The following is a 20,364-nucleotide window of genomic DNA, read 5'->3' on the forward strand; positions in this document are numbered from 1 at the left end:
CGCTCAATAAATAAATGTAGTAAAATACGTCCGTGATTTGAGTTGCGTCCACTAAAGGCGGGCGGTTCGGGCGGCTCACACCGCAGTGACCAAAAAATACGTTTGGCGAGCAATTTAGCGTGTGTGGTCGACGCAGGTCCTATACAGTTTTCATAAAAAATGTATGGCAGGCGAATTCTCGCGTTGCCACGTGGCCGATCAATTATATATTATAAAAAAATATATTCATAATAATGAAACACGTTATTAAGTTGTTCTCTAAAATTAGTGTCATAATAGGCTCAATGCCACCGGCCCCGGTTATTGCCTTGAAAAACAATTTACAAATAATCCATCAAATTGTCACGATTTTATTATTGTTATTAGTTTACCGTCGGAAATTCCGCTGTCGTCTGTTTTCCAGTGCCAGTTTCTTGTCGGAAATCGTGCAATAGATACGACGCGGTCGGAATTTAAAATTTTAATTTGGAATTGTGTGATGGTGGTTTTGAATTTTTCCGTATAGTATCGTAGGGATGTTTTAGGTATTTGAATTCCTATATCGAATTCCTATATCGCGGGTAGGTTTGATTGTTTAGCATTAGGGATGAAGCGAGTTGGTCATATTGACGAGAATTTGTACTTTAGTGACGGAAAAAGAGGAGCTGGTACAGGTTAGGAAGAAACTTAAATTTTTATTTTTTTCTCGTAATTTTCATCATAGGTATGTTTTTGGATATATATGACTTTTGACTGTATTGTTATAATGTCACAAGAGCGAAATAACGATTAAAATTAATTTTCTCCATAATCTCAAGAAAATTATTACACTTATTTTTTCATATTACCAAGAATCAAAAAACGTCTACATCTAATATTTTTATAGGGCAATAATTTGGACAAGTATTGTTGACAAGAAGTTGTTTTTCATTTTTTTTTTACTGTTTAGATGAGGTGTGTTTTTGTTTGGTGCTAACTTTTATTAAGTAAAAAATTTCAAAAAAGACAAACAATTTAAGTGCGGGTAGTTTCGTTTTCTTCTCTGTTAGTGGAACAGTTGATGGCTAGAAGTTTGGAAGAGTTGTTCGTGTTAAAGAAAAGTACGTTACGGTATCTGTTGGCGAGGGAGACCAGATTTCTGGCGTTGGGCAAGAAGCCGATTAACAAGAAGATATCGAACTACATCAAGTCGAATCCAGACAGCGATCTGTGGCATAACCTTGCGGAGTCCCTCACCGAGGATCTGACGAAGAACATTAACGTTGTTACATTGAGAAGTGGGGAGTGCTGCCGCTTTAGCAAGAGCCGCAAGGTCCTGTTTGATACTGGTGTAGCTTTCTTGAATCACAGTATGATTTTTTGGTAAGAAATGACTGAATCTCGATTATTTTCGTATTTTAATTATAAATTTATTTGACCGCTGCTCATAAAGCTGCTTATTTTGAAGTATGTCAGTAACAATAGAGAAACTCTACAATTAGGAATTGTATTAATACAAGCCAGGGGTTCGTGGATAGAAAGGCCGTTAAACTCTTGTGTTTTTAATAAACGCAAAGTAAAGTTTTTTTCAAATTTAAAACTTTTGGTCTTTATTTTACCTTTGTCACATTACATGAGAGGGAGAAGAAATTTTAAACTTGGAGTATCTTCTCATTGTGTTTATTAATAAGACAGTAAGGCTTTATTAAGAAAAATACAAAGGGGATTTAAATAACCACAAAAGAAAGAAGTAAGATAACTCTTACACAAGACTTTTTTTCGAGAGGAGTAAAATATATTTACGTATTGAAGACCCCGAAACGGGGCCCATATGTCGGGCTCGAGTATAAACATCCCCTACCGAGGCCGAAAATGTAGCTAACAGGCGCGGGGCGTCTCGGAAGGAGACTCGAACCTCGGACCGCCTGCTCACTAGGCAGGATGGAGAGAAGATCACTAACGATCTAATATATCTGTTAGTCCAGTGGACTCTAGCTTTGAAGAGACTTCGCACTCGCCGGCGAGTGCGGTGATATATGTATGTAAGTATGTGTGAGTGTATGTAAGTGTGTGACTATTTGTGTGTAGTGTTATTGTAGGTGTGTGATTTGTGATGTGAGTGTTAAACGATTACAGGACGAGGACTATTTCGTCGGGCTTCTATCAAAGTTACACAAGACACTGACATTTGGTCCCATAAAATTTTGCCATAGTTTGGCCCCGTACTTTTTTTTATGAATATTTTTGTTTACGTGGATGGATGTTATTATGGTTTGTGTACTGCTTTTTTCGTAATTTTTATTTATTTTGATTATACAATATTATTAATATCACGTTTGTCGAGAAGAGGGTCTTAGGCTTTTTAGGCATTCATACCCAACAAATGTTCTTCACACGATACGTCAGTGTCTCACAAGCTCGTGAAATAGGGGATCTACATTGTTTAAGGAACTCGAACTCGTAGGCCTACCCATAGGTACATAAAAAATTACTATTTAATATATATGTCATTAAAAACCAACGAAATCTTATAGTTTACCTGATAATGGCACCAAAAGTTAAAAAAACCGACTTCGAACAAAACCGAGTACGACTTCAAACCTATCAATAGGTAGCACTGTATACAAATAATAGTATTTTATTAATATTAAAGGTATAAGATTTGCATAAGAGGTGTATTAGATTAACCCCCTTATTCATAATAGTCTGCTAACTTAAAGCATTGCTAATTCTCACTCTGTCTTCTTCTATTGACCTAAGTCAGAATGAGAAAAAACACTCCTAAGCGGCTGTTTAAAGTTAGCGGACCATTATGAATAAAGGCGGTAAATCTCTTATTCGTGTTTTTATGCTTTTGAGTTTTTGAAGTCGGTTGTTTTAGACGAAGTTTATTTTTATTGATAACTCTATTTGTATACTAGGTTTAAGTAAGTTGCAGAATGGATTATTTTCTTTCTTCATTCATCATTTGAGCCTCGTAGGTACTCTACTAAGTCAGACAGATAATGGATTGGTCTCGAGCATTTTCCCAAACGAAAGAAAAATATGTCGTAACACGTTATCACAACTCGTGACTTAGTTGTAAGTGTGTGCTCGTCGAACTCGGTTGGTGTTACGTAATAAGTAATAACTAGATAACAGTGGTGTTAGCAAGGTGGAATAAGGTGAGTTTACTTTTAAAAAACATAATTTGATAACATACGGAACGCAGACGTGGTATATAAAAGGGTCTTATGGGGAAGCTCATGGGCCTATGCTCGGAGTGTCGCTGCGAGATCGAAACTGAAATGGGGAGATCCTCTAACCATGGTCACCGACATAGCCAAAATGATTCCGAATCTGAAGTGGCAGTGAGCAGGGCATATAGCTCAACGGACAAAAGGCCGTTGGGGCTGAAAAAAAATCTAGCTGTAATGTGTAAACATTACTGTATTTCGGTCTGAACGGCGCCGTTGTTAGTGAAACTACTGGGCAAATGAGATTTATCTTACTTACATCTTACGTCTCAAGGTGACGAGCTCAATTGTAGTGCCGCTCAAAATTTTTGGGTTTTAAGAATCCTGAGCGGGACTGCACTGTAATGGGCAGGCCGCAATTACCATCAGCTGAAGGTCCTGCTCGGCTTGTCCATTATTTTCATAAAAAAAATGTTAGGAATACACGTTTTCACGTTTGCTGAGAAGTTTCCTTTTTGCGAATCGCGCTGCTGCCTCGTTTTGTTATCATTCTAAATTATTAAATAATCCTTCCATGTTTTATAGCATTAATATCTCTTTCTTTATTGCTTTTTAAAATTTGTATTATTATTTTTTCTTTTCTTCATATTATAATGTTAATTGTTCATATCTGTTGTGTATTAGTAAAAAAAATCGTGGCACTTTTCGCAAATTATTATTATTATTAAAGTCCTCGAATAGCGACCACGTACCGGAAGACGCAGTGATGGTAGGCCCCCCACAAGATGGACTGACGATCTGGTCAAGATCGCCGGGAAAGGTTGGATGAGGGCATCGCAGGACCGATTGTCGTGGAGATCTTTGGGGGAGGCCTTTGTCCAGCAATGGTCGTCTTCCGGCTGAAACGATACTTTAAAAACTTGAGGAAAATGAATCTACTTTTCATTACTGTTACTACGATATCATCATCGTAAAAAAGCGTTGCAATAGATAACACTATTGACTCTGACCACGGAGACTCCGGTTCGATTCTCGCCCGCCACTTATTTTAATGTGTTTTCGGTTTTCCAATTCATATTTTTTTTAAGAAAATAAGGGACTAGTTGAACAGGACGATCAGTTGATAGTAATTGATGCGTCCTGCCCAGTAAAAGCCCGTGCCGCTCAGGATTCTGGGCTAACCCCAAAAATTCCTAGCAGCACTACAATTGCGCTCGTCACCTTGAGACATAAGATGTTACATCTCATTTGCAAACATACGTTTCTTAGATAATTTAAACGTCTAGATTCGGGCAACGCTCGATAAAAAGCCATATTTATTACTTTAGTGTACGTGACAAGATACGTCGTACACTAGCGATACGTATGTCACCTTGTTTTGCTGAAAATAGAGGCTAACAGTTCGTCGCAATTTTTTTCGACATGTTCACAACTGTCACAGTCTACACGATAATCATATATAAGTTAGGCTTATTGCTTTATGTGGTGTTACAAGAGAGTAAGGGCCGCGGTGATCAAGTTTACCATCAGCTGACCCGAGTACGTATGTTTACCGTCCACATGCTCGGCTTTAGTTCAACTTATAATGCGTTTACCACCCGGATTACTATATTAGAGGACTTTACTACCCCTACAGCTATCTGTCTGTGTTAACCTATGTGCCCTACTGCAACTTCAGTTTCTCAACCATCGATGGGCTATGTCGATGACTTTAATTCTCTTATGGATTTCCTCATTTATGATTCGATCTCTTAGGGAAACTCCGAGCATAGCCTTCTCCAGCCGCCTACTGCCCTCTGAGTGACCACGAGGAGACTATTTAGAAAGGTGTATGTATAATTAAATATATTTTTTATGCGTAAATTGTGATCAACTAAATCATGATATCAGTTTTACTCCCTGGTAATGCTGTTCAAGGAAAGAAAGTAAATTCATTTATTCAATTGGGTCAAAATGACACTCACGAATGTCAATGACTTTACCACTGCTAAAGAGAAGTTGAGCTTTAATGAGAACTTTCCACAAGATGCCTTCGTAAGATGCTTGAATTCTTCGGAGATATTGCTCGTAAACAGGGCCATAATCTTGAACAGCTGATGTTGACAGACAAGGTAGATGGCAAACGTCCCAGAGGAGGCAGTCCCACGAGATAATCGGACCAAATACGATCTTTTCTGAACATCAGCTTCCATAATGCCCTTCATAAAGCATCGTAGCAGATGGAGGGGAATCGTTCGGGAGTAACTGATGCAGCGGGGGAGTTGCGACCCTCAGTAATGAGGAAAACGACGCGAGGAGGAAACAGAGTGATTGCAAGGACTGTTGCAAGAAACTATCATTTCAGCAATGTAACTATTGCCATTTAGAAGATAATAATAATAATAGATTTCAATACGTGTTACTAATTTGAATGGGTTATTTTTGGATATGAGACCCTCCTCGGGTGAAGGCCTCCTCCAACTTTTTCCATTCTTTCTCGGCTATTTCTATTACTTTATCAGCCCACTTTCTTTTCGGTCTGCCTACTCGTCGTTTTTCTATAGGTCCCTTCCATTGCTGGGTTCTGAATGTCCACCTGCTGCCTTTATAGCGAGTTACGTGACCAGCCCATTGCCGTTTTAATTTAAGGGCTTGCATGAGGGCATTAGTTAGCTTGGTTTATTGTCTAATTGCTTCTAAAAAAACAGACGGACTACAAGTCTTTAGTAGTAGTGCTTCCAGTTACCTGTTCCTGGTGATTACCATTAGGACGGAACCCTAAAAAAAAAATCTGACCTTGAACGAGATGGGCCAAGAATCGGACAGATACTATTTTACGCAAGATTGTGTAATCTACTGTCAGTTGAGGCCCGCGTCGTCACACATAATCGATTGCTCTATTAAATTGACATTATCATTAACACGGACGCATTCCATTGGGCCCTGATAACATGAGGTGAATAACATTGTGTATGTAAATCAATTATATGTTATCTTAATGTAGACGTTTAGGTACCACATCGTCGTGGTAAGTCAATTGAGAAAGTACCACCCGGTTACATTATCTGTGGACCTGACGTCGATGACGTCACATTGTCGCTTCGGTACGGTGTGCAAAACAAGCATCACTAGGATATTATTATTAATAAATAAACAACTATTTTTTTTTTCTGTATTACAGATTGATGTAACGTGGTTGTGTTGTGATGCAAATTATTATTATTATAACAGAAAGAATCTGGGTTAAGTAAGAAAAGTATTTCTTTTTCTGACAGCATAGCGACACAAAACAGCAGAAAGTACAGATTTATTAACAAAAAAATTCAAACCGTTACAGTGAAAACATCAAAAACAAAGCAGTGATAGCACAAAAATATCACATGTTAGGTAACGGTGATGAACTTGCAAACCGTACTGACGCTACGGGACGAGCGCGAGGGGGTAAAAGGGAAATAGAAGGGGGCATTCCGTTCCAGCGAGGTCCAGAGATAATGTGGCTGTGTAGTACGTTCTGATTTAGGGAAATTGTATGATGCGTAGTCTGTTTAATTTTGAATATTGGTTGAGTTGACCACTTAAAACATAACTAAGTTCAATGGATGAGAAATGAGTATTTAAGGCCCTCGACTTCCTCGCATGTCTCCAAATTGCACCCCCGCGTCGTTTCGAATTTTCCCCCGAGTGGTGCAATGAGGAATTTGTTATTATTTTTAGTCAAGGAATTTTATTCGCGTACTGCCTAAATTGCTAATGACGATAATACTAAGGGCTATCTTTCTTTGCAACGCTAATATGACGTTCGTGCGGAAGTGCTAAACGAATATAAATTTTATGATATTTGTTTACTTCAAGCAATAAGTCAGCGAAGAGGTACGCGAATCAAATTCCTTTTAAGTTTTATAAAGTTTTATATTATTATAATATTAAAAAACACATTGTATAGCAATAAAAAAGGGTGAAAAATAGATTTTATGTAAAAAAAATCAGCCAGCTGTTAAAGTTAAAAACGAAACTGCGCCAATCTATCTAAAAAAAATTGGCAGTTGTGGAGACAGAGAAAAGTTCTAAGTTTTCACTTCTGTCGGCAGACAGAAGTGAAAACTTAGAACTTTTAGTATTAAAATTTGAAATGTCATAATGTTTAAAAACAATTACATGATTAATTTCATTTTATTTTCAAGACTTAGTTTCAATAATATATTAAGCTAACACTCACACTATTTCTACAATGGACAGTTTAATTAGCACATTGAATTTTCACCAAATCCATTAAATTTGAATCAAAAGATATACACAGCACTATTGTTGCAAAATACGTCAGCTGTATGGCTACAGATATACTGCTATAAGCATTTCGGTGACGCGAACTCACGGGATTGCACCCGTCCAAAAAGTGTCAAACTATATACTTATTATATTATTATTTTCAAACTATATATTATTATTTATCGAGTGCGCCAGCCATGAGCATGTCGGTGACGCGAATCCATAACATTTTCCCCTACCAAAATTGGTGTAATATTGCTCCTCCATTTAAAATTATCCTTATTATTCTTTTCCAGTGGAGGCAGAATGATCCAAGCGCCGGTGGTGACGGTAGAGGAAGGTCAGGTGCAGGGAAAGCTGGTGAAAACTCCAGGCGGCAAGAGTTACTACAGCTTCCAGGGTATACCGTACGCGAAGCCACCGCTCGGTTCCTTACGGTTCAAGGTGAGATCTAACAGATATTACGAACAGTAGCTGCATATACTTCAATTAATAAAATGAGCCGTTATTATTGACTACCTGTAGTTGCCCATTGTTTTTATCTCAGTAAAATGTTTAATTAGAAGTAACAGAAAGAGTTATCATACTGAAACATGCAGGGCAAGCCTGTCAGCCATTAAGTTGGCATAGCGACATCCCATTCTGTACGGACGCACGCCAAGATAGGGAAGATATTAGTAGGATACATTTACCAATATTACGTCTGTCTGCGTTTTGGCAAAGTGCTTCCCCAAATTTCCCACAATACTTAATGATAAACACCCTAACCCTTCCCTCACAAAACATATATTAAAATTAATATATAAAAACTAGCTGACCCAGCAAATATTGCCGATATTAAAATCGCGATACAAAAGTAACTGTTGATCGTAGATGGGTGAAAATTTTAAGTTGTATGTATTTTTTAATGCTGACTCATAACCAAATTTTAAAAAAATGTCAAAAAAATTAAAAAGAAAGAAATTCGGGTGGACCACCCTTAACATTTAGGGGGATGAAAAATAGATGTTGTCCGATTCTCAGACCTACCCAATATGCACTCAAAATTTCATGAGAATCGGTTATGCCGTTTCGGAGGAGTTCAATGTTTAACACTATGACACGAGAATTTTATATATTATATGATAAGAAAAAATATTTTAAAATTCAAACAAAATTGTGATCTGAATTCACTAAATTCAAGAAGAAAGAATAAACTGTACGTGCCGTTTATTAAGTTAGCTAGAGGGCTTAAGGGCTCCATCATTGGTCTTGGTATTAAATATCAGACAGTCTAGGACTCACTGAGCATAAATCCAAGAAATATATTAAAGCTTCTTTGACAGAGAAGACTTACTATAGTATAGTAGATTATGCGTGGTTCTTAACTCGTCTTTTCAGTTCTTCTCCCCATGTGGTAGCCCCTTTACGAACTGATGTAGCTTCATGACGTATACCAAGTGTTGTTGCAATATTATGTTATGTTATTGTCACTATGGTAAATATTATATACCTACGTTTCCCGGCGCGAGAGTGAATGCATTGAGCGCCTTGTCGTTCAGGGCAAAGTGGAGGGTACCAGAGGGCGGGGACGGTCACCCATGCGTTGGACCGACCAAATTAAATCCGCTGTGGGCGGTCCATTGAATGAGTGCACAAGACTGTCGGCCAGCAGGGAAAAGTGGCGAAGTCTCATGGTGGTGAAGTCGCATCACATCTGCCCCAAAAGATTCCACTTCGTGATGACCACGACCACTCTGTCAAGAGTGTAACGACGAAGAAGAAGAAATAATATATTAAATTCAATGTCTTCTCTCCCCTTGGGTTACTCCTCCAACCTGTTCCAGCCGTGTTGCAATTTCATCCTTCCATCTGTTTCGTTGCCTTCCTTTTCTCCCTTTTTACTTGCGAGGATACCATCACCATTTGGACCATTTGGCTTTCTTTCTTTTTAAGTGTGTTTAAACACCATTTCTATTACAGTAAATGAATGTAATGTTAGCAACGCCTATTCTTTCTTTGATAATATTACGTGCTCATTTTATTTTTTTCCTATAGTATTAGATATTTTTTCCTAATAAAATTTTGATACATTCAAATGTATAATTTAAATAGCCTGACGGCGGTCACATTAATAAAGTCATTTATGTCATAGTAACCTTTACCACTTAAAACTAAACAATTCTTTTGAATTTCGTAATACGTTTTGTAATTTCCGGGATCCTATTTTTAAAGCATATACATCGCCCACAAAAGACTTACTAACTCGACTCAGCTGAGTAGTAGCCATTATAAGTTTATGTATGTTACTGGTGTTGATGGATTCGAACCTGGTACCATCAGCTCAGTAGTCAGGGTCATTGTTTGACAAAAAAAATATGCACGACGGTTCCATAGGTTTTTATTTATTCTACAATGGATACGTACCTTGTACCTATGGACACCAATATTTTTTTCTACACTTTCCTCGTCTTCAGCCAACTTCGCTCACAATATACCTTAAAATTGTGTACGAGTATTAAGTACGACGTAAATCCTTCGTCAATAGCGCTGAGACCTTTCCAGTGCAGTAATAACTCACTTACACGTGCTAAACTCTTGTTATTTAGATGTTATTATGTTGACAACTTTGTCTGTCTGTATATTTAACAGACTGTAGTGTATTTTTTTTATTGTCAAATGGTAAACTTGAAGCATTGTTTAAATTCATCGATAGTCATGATTATGGTTATCATTTATATTTAGGTCACAGCACTATCGCAATCCTGAACTCTGCATTCAACTCGCACGAAATCTGTACTAAGTTGCGTATGTATTAGGCGCCACCTCCACGATCGATTGCATCGTAACAAGTCCGCTCTTCTATCGTCCGGTAATCTCTACCAGACGAGGATTATATAGCGTATCGAAGCGACTTGTTACGGAAGCACCGCGTGACCGCTATGACGCGTTGTATAGTCCATCTTTCGAATATAGCACCTTCAGCAACCGTAATGTATTTTTTTTGGTTTTTATTGCTTAGTTTCGCGCGCACACACACACACACGCCTTGTTCCCGTCGAGGTAGACTTTGCCAAAAATTCTATTGTCTCTACAATAGAATGCCACTTACTTCTATCCTTACAAACCTCACGCGCTTACTCTATATTCGTTATTCTTTTTATACATGCGCGCCGGTTGCGGGTGCTTCGGACTTTTCCGTTTCTCAAAACGTCCCCAATTTGGTCAACGAATGTTCTACGAGACCTCCCGCGTTCGACTTGCCCACACACACTTGCCTTATATATTTGATCAGTCATTCTTTCACTCATTCGCTCCACGTGTCCAAAGCTAGGTTTCGGTATTCTGCCAATTCAATCTTTCTCTCTCTCTCTCTCCCCATACTTGACATGACTTCACTGATAGACTAATTCAAAATAGGATTTAAAATCACTTCCATTCAAAATAGTATGCCTCTGAGAAGAACGGGTGCAAGAAATTCTACAGGTTTTTTCTTTTAATTTCGTTGCAATATAATATTATGTAATATCTTACAATAACTATTAATAATTATATAGCCTGAGGGTGTAGGCTTCATTACCAATCTGTGATATCATTAAGAAAATCATTTATGTTATAGCCCAATAAAAGACTTACTACTCGACTTAACCGAGTAGTAGGCATAACAAGTTTATATTTGTTCCTCGTTTATAAAATAAGATTGTCGCATTTTCTAGTAATTTTTTCAATGTACTTATGAACATACAGAACATTATCAAGAATATATTGGGATGCAACAGTCAAAATGTTTATTTCTTTAAATTTTTCTCTTAAGGATTCTTAAGGCAGTTAGCCTAGATTATAAATATTGCAGCAGCAACTCTACTGCGGCACAAAGATGGTATTAATATAGGCTGCACTCCCTAATAGTATAATATAACTAAACTGATCGAGTCGTATCTATATCAGTTAGTTGTCTTATCTTTTTAACCGCGTATAACAGCTGCAGAACTAAGTCTATTAGCCAATCCTTTGCCCATTGCAATAATCGATGTCAAAAATTGTTTCCGAGAACCTGACAGATTTTGTTAAAAACTAAACACATTGAGGAGTTTAATCTCCTTCTTCGCGACCTTACCTCTTCTACCAGTAACAGATACATTTAGGGTTACCATTTAGGAATTTGTAAAGAGCTGTCAAAAAGCCTGATATTTCGATAAAAGTCCGGTCTTTTAGTTGACCTCTTTAGATTTCGCTTCTTGTAAATATTGACCTATTTGATCTTAATAAGTATGTCCTCCCCCAAAGATCTCCAAGATGATCGGTCCTGCGCTGCCCTTATCCAACATACCCGGCGATCTTGACCAGATCGTCGGTCCGTCTTGTGGGGACCTATCAACAATTATACAATACATTCTATATTCGAAATCTGGATAAGTTGGAGAGCCGGATAAGATCGGGACTCGAGTGTCTAAGAGTCCGGATATATGCGGATTAATCCGGACGGATCGTAACCCTCTAGATTCATTTGTTTATATTAATTATACTTGGTTGCGCTGAATTTTATACGGACCCCTGAATACAAAGAGTGTGTGAAAATAGGCGATAGCGATTTATCTTGCCGAAGATAAGCAAGTTATAGCTGATACTGTCATGAAGATATAATCAAGAGAGATTGGTAGATAATATTTCTTAAAGAATTTGAGTTAAGATACTCCTCTGCTTTTAAATACTGACATTCAAAGACGAAAGTGCTGTGAAATAGGCGGTAGACCTACAGCCACAAAGGTACTATGTGTGTCAGACACGGATAAATTACTTGCATAAATATTTGGAATTAAATTTTATATGAATAACAGAAAAACATTGACGTATGTAGCCATTTTTGCGGATTTTTTTTTTAATTTAATAAGGGACGAGACTGCAGGACGTTCAGCTGAGGGTAATTGATACACCCTGTCCATTACATTGCAGTGCCGCTCAGGATACTTGACAAAATCCAAAAATTCAACAGCCGGACTCTGCATATTAATGATATGATGGACGCCTCCAACATAATGACAGGCCATGCAGGTCTCTCTCGGTAAATCGTCTACCAGTGCCGGAAGAGATTTGTGTCTTCTATCCAGTCCTCTCTTAAAAGGTAGCGGAATGGGGTATCTCGTACGAACATGCAGAAAATGAACCTTGTCCAATTTAACTCTCTTCCTGTGTCTTTGACTCAGAGGTCCATCTGTTCGTTCCGTCTCTTAATAAAAAAAACAATGACTAGACCATTGTCATTATTCAAAGTCGAATTGGCTTACATATCATTATAAATATTTCTGTTAACTTACCGATTCTACAATATGTTTGGAAAAAGTGGAGCTCGTGAGAAGAACATACAAGAAACTCAACCGCCTCTATTTATCATCAATATTGCAATGGCTTTAATATACAAAACAAATATAGTGTTCAAAGTTTAAAGCGTTTTAACATCAAATATTTCATAAAAAGTAACTGTATAAATATAAATTGTCCTATAATAGATGCATCAACCTTTAGAGTTTGAATTCATTGCTTGTGTAAGGATGCTTCGTGAACATGATGGTCGTGATTACTATCATAATTAGTAATTGTATCCAACAAATACAATGATATATTAACTATAACAGATCGAAGTGGAACCACAAGCAGCACTCGTTATATTCTCTAGTTATATCAGCAAAATCCATACAATCTATGGTCTGACTAACTTCACAAGGCAAAATTTAGTATGAGTTTGCGATACCTGCAACTGTGTTTTTCCAACACATCTTAAGAGGAGTTAGGTGGCGTTGCCGTTTCACGGCGTGCCAACTAAATACCAAACGCTGACGGAACTATTGTTGTACGTGGAGATGTGGAAAAATGTTCAGCAAATCTGTCTTTTCTTTTGCTGTTAAGGAATTCAAAATGCGGAGTTTAGTTCGACTTTGCCCCTGAATTATCACACATGGGTCACATTATGATAATATTAACTTATAAAACATGTTTATATTAATTGTATTTTATTATCTTCCTGTTAGATATTTAATCTATGTATGTATATATGTCTGTCAATTGTTTTATTTAATAAAAATTCCCCATTTCTTTCCAGGCACCTCAATCACCAGAACCCTGGGATGGAATCCGCGACGCTACGACAGAAGGCAATGTATCAGCTCAAATAGACCGACTGACCGATAAGCAGTACTACGTAGGAGACGAGAACTGTCTCTTCCTCAACGTATACACACCGACTATTGATGGCGAATTCTTACCTGTTATGCTATACGTCCACGGCGGTGGTTACCTCTTCGGATCCGGATCATCCACTATGTACGGACCTGATTATTTAGTCGAGAAGGATGTGATTGTCGTCACAGTTAATTACAGGTGCGGTGCGCTTGGTTTCCTCAGCTTAAACACCCCTGAAGTACCAGGAAATGCTGGATTGAAAGACGTTATACAAGCAGTAAGATGGGTTAAAGAGAATATCAAAAACTTTGGCGGCAATTCTGGCAATCTAACTGTTTTCGGTGAAAGCGCCGGCGGGGCTGTCGTCTCAATGTTAGCTGTCAGCCCCTTAACTAAAGATTTGATCAGCAAAGTAATAATACAATCAGGCACAGCTCTTAATAATTGGGCATTCCAAAAGTACCCCATTAATAATGCAAGAGCTTTGGCTAATGAGCTTGGTTGCGAATCAAATGATATTGATGATATACTAGAGTTCCTAACGACGACTCCAGTAAAAGATATAGTGGAAGCAAATAACCGCTTAGCTCCAGTAGATCTATTTATTGATTCGGCTACAAGTTTGTTCGCTCCAGTTGTCGAAAAAGAGTTCCCAGGTGTAGAGGCAGCGTTGACCGAGCCTTTCATAGACTTGATTACGTCGGGCAGAATTGCGAATGTACCTATAATGATAGGCACAACAACGCTAGAATTCACACACGAGAGAACTGAAGATTTGCAAAGTTTTATACCGAGTGAATTAAACATAGTTTTGAATTCAGATGAATCATTAGCCATCGCTGAAAAAATTAAACGTTTGTATTTCAAAGGTGATCCGAATAGCGTCGAAAGTCTGAATGAGAAGTTCCAACTTCTATCTGATGTCCTTGTCAATATAGATACATATAGGCTGATTCAGTATCTTGTCAGGGCCACCAATAAGCCAATATACTATTATAAATTTGACTATGTCGGTGAATTGAACCTCACAAATAAGCTGCTGAAAAGCCTTGGATTGAAGCATGCTGGTCATATGGATGAATTGGGTTATCTATTCAAGTGTGAATTGCAGAAAGATGTAGAGCCGACCCCGGATGATGTGAAGATGAGAGAAAGGATGCTGAGGTTGTGGACGAACTTTGCCAAGTCTGGGTAAGACTATTTTGAATTAAGTTTCTTTAAATGACAGCAATTTCTTTTTAAGTATTTGTATTTGTGAATGAATTGTGTGAAATTGAAATAGATTAAAGGGCCTAAGCCGTAGACCAATATTTGCCAATTATATTCAAGAGATTTGAGGGAAATTATTTGCAAACTTTCGTCGCTGCCAAATTATTCTTAATAGGCTTTTTATATTTAACTAAGCCGAAACCATAAAAAAATTTCGTTTTAGGACATTACTTTTTTTTTCACAAGTAAAACTAATATATTTAACATTTTTTTTCTTTTAAATTATGCTTCAACTAAATAGAATCCAATCGTGACAGAAGGACTACTGGAGATGCAGCACCAGCCATGCAAATTTCGCATGAAACTTCCATGCAGTTCCGAATGGAACTACTATCTTCTAAAATAAGTTATTTTTTAATGGAAATAAGGGACGAGACGAGCAGGGCGTTTAGCTGATGGTAATTGATACACCCTGCTCATTAAAATACAGTGTCGCTCAGAATTCTTGAAAACCCCAAATATTCTGAGCGGCACTACAAGTTGCACTCGTCACATTGAGACATAAGATGTTAAGTCACATTTTCTCAGTAATTTCATTAGCTAAGGAGGCTGCTCTTCACACCGAAACACAATAATGCTTACACATTACTGCTTCAGGACAGAAATAGGCGCCGTTGTGGTACCTATAATCTTGCCGGCATCCAGTGCAAAAGAGCCCTCCCTGGTTGTAAAAATGAATGAAATGAATGAACATTGTTCAGTACAATCCACGGAAGGGAATTCAAGCGTAGATTTTAACCACTATTACTACGGAATACTGGAGTTGAAAATCATTTTAAATTATAAGACCCAGTAATTATACACAAGGCAATCCATTATAATAATTGTTGTCGAAGAGCGCCGATATTGATCAATTGTATTTTTTTCGTAAATATCTCGTATTGCTGTTTCATTAAGGATATTTAGGCAAGTATTTCTCGCAATCAACAAGCCATTGGCGATATAAGCTTATAACGCGCGTCGTGCAAGTAGGGACTCGTGGAGAAATTAAGCTCTTGTAAGCCAGCATGCCTTGCCTTGGGTAAAACTATACGTTTTCTTCCTTAATTTCTTATTTGCTATTTAAATATTATATTTCTTACAGAAACCCAACTCCTGAAGAAAATCACTACGTCAACATAACATGGCAACCAGTCACAAAAGATAATTTATATTACTTGAACATAAGTAATGAACTATCTCTGGGAACATGTCCAGACAAAGAAAAAATGGAATTCTGGGACGATTTGTATGTAAAACATTTCAAAATTTGGGACCACCCTAAATCTACCGAAGCTTCACCGGTTAAAGAGGTAGTTGATACAACACCGGTTAAAGAGGTAGTTGATACAACACCGGTTAAAGAGGTAGTTGATACAACACCGGTTATTGTCAAAGAGACTGTTATTGAAAGTGTAACCGTTGTAAATGATGATAAAGCTGATGACGAAATTGTTGTTGAAACTGTAACAGAGACTTTCAGCGAGACAGAACGAAGCGAAGTACGAGAAACAATAATAATAACACAAGATATTGTTGATCATGTTGAGAATAAATCCCATAAAATTGAGAACCACATTGAGTCAAATCTCATTGAAGAAGTGAAACCTGCCCAAGAAGATTTCAAAGAAATTGTAGAAGAAATTAGGCCTGTAAAGGAAGTTGCACTGGCCAATGAAGACTTATCTGATAAAATAAGACCTGTTCATGAAACTATAACTATCTTTACAGAGAGCATACACTCCAATGGAGTTGAAGAACATCGTTCGAATGGTGTTGATAAGAAGCCGAGACCTTCGAATGAAATCAAAATGGTTCAGAACAATAATATCAACCCGACTGATGTAATAAGAGCTAACGATCCACCCGAAGATGACTTACCCAAGAATATAGGGGTTAATAAATTCGTTAATTTCTTTGAATCGCTTGGTAAAAAGTAAGAATTTGTTGAAACATTGAAATGATTTAAAACTCCTGATATCATCAGACCGTTAGTGGTATTAAATGCTTTGTATGAAAACAATCCTTACGCAGAATTTTTAAATTTAAACATAATAATCATATTCCATTTATTAATAAATATATCAGGTAATTTTCGTATAAGATTAAAACAGAATTGATTGAAAATAAATTTTATGTATTTACGTTTTAAGAGGGCTCCATGCAATGATTGTCCTAACGAAAAAACCTATTAATAACTTCGATAGTCCAATAATAAATATTTTAAACAAAAATTATTACTGAAGGTAGTTTTGCAGCGTATGTAACATGCGATAATTAAACGGAATTGTTACTTCAATCAACCTCAATTTGCTCAAAATTATGTTTGTTTTTTTTGTAAACAATATGTAGAAATTAAAATAGCGATCAAGTCACTCTTCGCCACTTTGTTTTTAAAACAAAAATACTACGGCTACTGTATTGACAATTGTGATGAGTTTTGAAAAGCAAATGATCGGATCTTCGAAAATGTATTCATAATAATAGAGTCGTATAAGCGCATGAGTAAGTTAAATAAAGTTGCCCCAATCAAAATTTTGTTTAAAATGTAAAAAGTAAAACAAATCATTTGTTATTCGGTTTACTATAGCCAAACATCACACCATTTGATTAACATCAATATTTCATTTGGACTATAGTTTTAACGTCTCAGTCTTTAAATTATAGAATCGTCCATAGCCTCGGGTCTGAAGTTAATTGAATACTAAAGTGTGATATACATAAAACGAACGTTAAACCCAAAATTGTTTTTATATTTCAACAATGGATTCGATTCTAATAGCTCTTATCTTTGCCTTTTTCGAAATATGGAGGCTAGGTATATGTATAATTTTTATTAGAATAATTAAGGAATTGAACCGCTATGAAAGACATTACTATCACCGCTACCATATATAAGTTCCCCTGGTGTCTATGTATAATACGTCGGGCGCAAGCTGTCAGAATATTTTAAGGTATAGTCGTGTCATACATAAGACAATCTCTTCTTCTTCTACTGACGCTTTTTCGTTTCATCGACTCTCAAATCACAACGATGCTAAAGAAATTTTCACTTCAAAAAAGCAGTCTAGTAGTTTCGCCTTAGAAAAAAAACCCAGAGTTTGACTTGCTCATGTGCTTTTTATACGAAATGAGATATATTCTCTTGCAATATTTTTACGTAGTGTTAACTGTAAATAATCAATTAAAATTTATGTACTTATGATATTCAAATAAATATTATTTTATTATGTAATGATTTATATGAGCTTCAATAATTAATTTATAGATATTTTGCCCTATTATGGATTTATCTAATAGCAATAAGGAAATATTACTATATATTGTTCATATTAAACATTCCCTAATTAATCATATTCAGTCACAAAAATATGTCTTGTAAGTATTAAAATTAAATTGCTTTTATTAGTAGAAGGTACATTCCTTTCTTGCATTTAGTTATTATAAGAAACCGATTTCCAAATTGTTTCAAAGACAATTGTGTGGTAGACTATAATCCTGCCATTCCACCAATGTTTAAATTGTATGAGTGAAGTCTAGTGCCTTTTAATCTAATAATTTAATTATTGGTTGTATTATTTAGTCATATTAATCGGCTTGTCATATTGTATTGAAATTAATAACAGAAGCCGCTTGTGCGCTATATTTTGCTTTAAAGTAAAAATGGTTGAACTCGCATGGAAGGCTATATAAGCGATTTATTTTTTAATTTTTGAGCATTTTAATTAGTTAAAAATATTATTTTAATGTTTAGTTATTATGAAAATAAATTAAGGTCTTAAGTTCTAAGATGGCGACATTAATTTCAAAATGGCTGCCCAACATTCGAAACGGAATGACGTGATGAGGTTTTTATTATTTATCTATGGTCTTAAAACATTCATCTGTTGATTATATAATCAGTTGATAGATGTGTCATTTTTCACTCATTCCATTCGGCTTAGCTCCGATTTCACTAATTAAACCGTTAAAAAAACTCACTTTTACGTAAACGAGTTCAAATGTCAGTCTTGATCTCGATTAAATACAAAGCAATTTCACCAACACCTTTTGAGCGTTTTGACGTAAACAGAAAAATAAACAATAAAATTTATCACATACCTGTCAAAACTGACATCGATAAGTATGAACAAAATCAAAATTTTCAATGTTTCTGTCGCTATCGTAAACGACAGTGACAGCTCTTGAGCGCGATCAAATGTGTTAATGTCCTAAGCTTGGCGGTCATCATAAAAACGCGTTTAGGCTATAACTGCGTTTAGTTTGTGTTGGTGAAATCCGAATTGATTCTGTAACCACGTTTACAGGCGTAAGCTTAGTGCAAGGTGTTCTAATCACATTTTATTTCAATGGTGAAATCGGCGCCTAGAGCCGTAAAATGGACTTTCTTGTAATTGTCACGAGTTATTACGACAAATGTTATATTAGATATCTTTTTGCCATGTTTGTGCGAGATTTAGACGATATTTTATCAAAATTTATCTACGTTAATACAAATTGTTTTATAATTATTTCTAAATTATGTTTGTTTTCACTTTATATGTTATAATATTTTTTTTGATGCTATGATCGAAATTTCTTTATATCCCGTAGAACTTGGAATACATATATTTACAATTACTAGAGTAGATACATTCGGCCTTACAAATAAACTTGGTATAAACTGTTATAACTGATGCCAAATAAAGAAAATGGAAAATGTTTACAATATCGTTGACAAGACTGTCAATACAATGATAATTTTCCGAATGACAAGCAGCCTTGCAAATAAACGCGGGAAACGTTATACGTCCGAACAAACCATTCGTAAGCAAAATGTCTATTTGTAAACATTTTACATATTCATGGTTTATGATTAGTTATAACTTTATGCCAATTTTATTTGTAAGGCCGTTAAAGTTTATATTTTTTTGAGCAATGTAAGGCTGGTTTTATGTTATTCACAATAACCATAGACAAGATAGTATTTATTCTGTACTTCTGAATGATTCCAATATTTGTAGATACTCTGTGCCAATGTAAAATAGAAATAGGTGTCATTTTAAATTTAGTTGTATTTTTATATAATTATTATGAGTAAATTATGTGAAATAATTTGCTTTTTATTTATATTCATTTTAACCTTTTTTTATTATGCGCTACTGATCGAGGGGAAATGCAAATTCACGCCTTATGGAAAATTCAGTATGAGTCAATACCAGTAACAGCTTTTTCCATTTGATCGCATAGAACGAAGAACGGGTCGAATCATCGACGATCAAGTCCTCTACGATCGCCTTGATTCTTTAGCATTGAGTAGAGATTTTTTTTTATGGAATAGGAGGACAAACGAGCGTACGGGTCACCTGGTGTTAAGTGATCACCGCCGCCCACATTCTCTTGCAACACCAGAGGAATCACAAGAGCGTTGCCGGCCTCTAAGGAAGGTGTACGCGCGATTTGGGTTCTCTGTTCATTTTACACTGCATACATTTCGAGGAATGCTCAGAGTTGTTCAAGTTGATTCCAGAGGCCGAATACCACCACCGGACAATACGTCAAAATGCTAAATACCACCCACATCACGTTGACGTCTAGCAAT

The 20,364-nt window shown here is 36.4% G+C and overlaps 1 protein-coding gene across 4 annotated transcripts in view; it reads left to right on the forward strand.

Moving 5' to 3' along the window:
* The window catches only part of LOC126965436 (juvenile hormone esterase-like), a 54,702-nt gene extending 34,825 nt beyond the window's left edge, over positions 1–19,877 (forward strand). Inside the window, exons 1-5 of one of the 4 annotated variants that reach the window (XM_050809047.1) lie at positions 425–1,341; positions 7,676–7,823; positions 13,456–14,726; positions 15,889–16,096; positions 16,151–19,877. In XM_050809047.1, the coding sequence (XP_050665004.1) occupies positions 1,040–1,341; positions 7,676–7,823; positions 13,456–14,726; positions 15,889–16,096; positions 16,151–16,723 (2,502 nt within the window). In that variant the 5' untranslated portion in view covers positions 425–1,039 and the 3' untranslated portion in view covers positions 16,724–19,877. Of the gene's footprint in view, positions 1–424; positions 1,342–2,968; positions 3,123–7,675; positions 7,824–13,455; positions 14,727–15,888 lie in introns of those variants that run through there. The other 3 variants (XM_050809046.1, XM_050809049.1, XM_050809048.1) reach the window with 3 other exon arrangements.
* Positions 19,878–20,364: the final 487 nt, after the last annotated feature.

The sequence above is a fragment of the Leptidea sinapis genome, chromosome 7, assembly GCF_905404315.1.
Source record: "Leptidea sinapis chromosome 7, ilLepSina1.1, whole genome shotgun sequence".
NCBI classification, from domain to species: Eukaryota; Metazoa; Arthropoda; class Insecta; order Lepidoptera; family Pieridae; genus Leptidea; species Leptidea sinapis.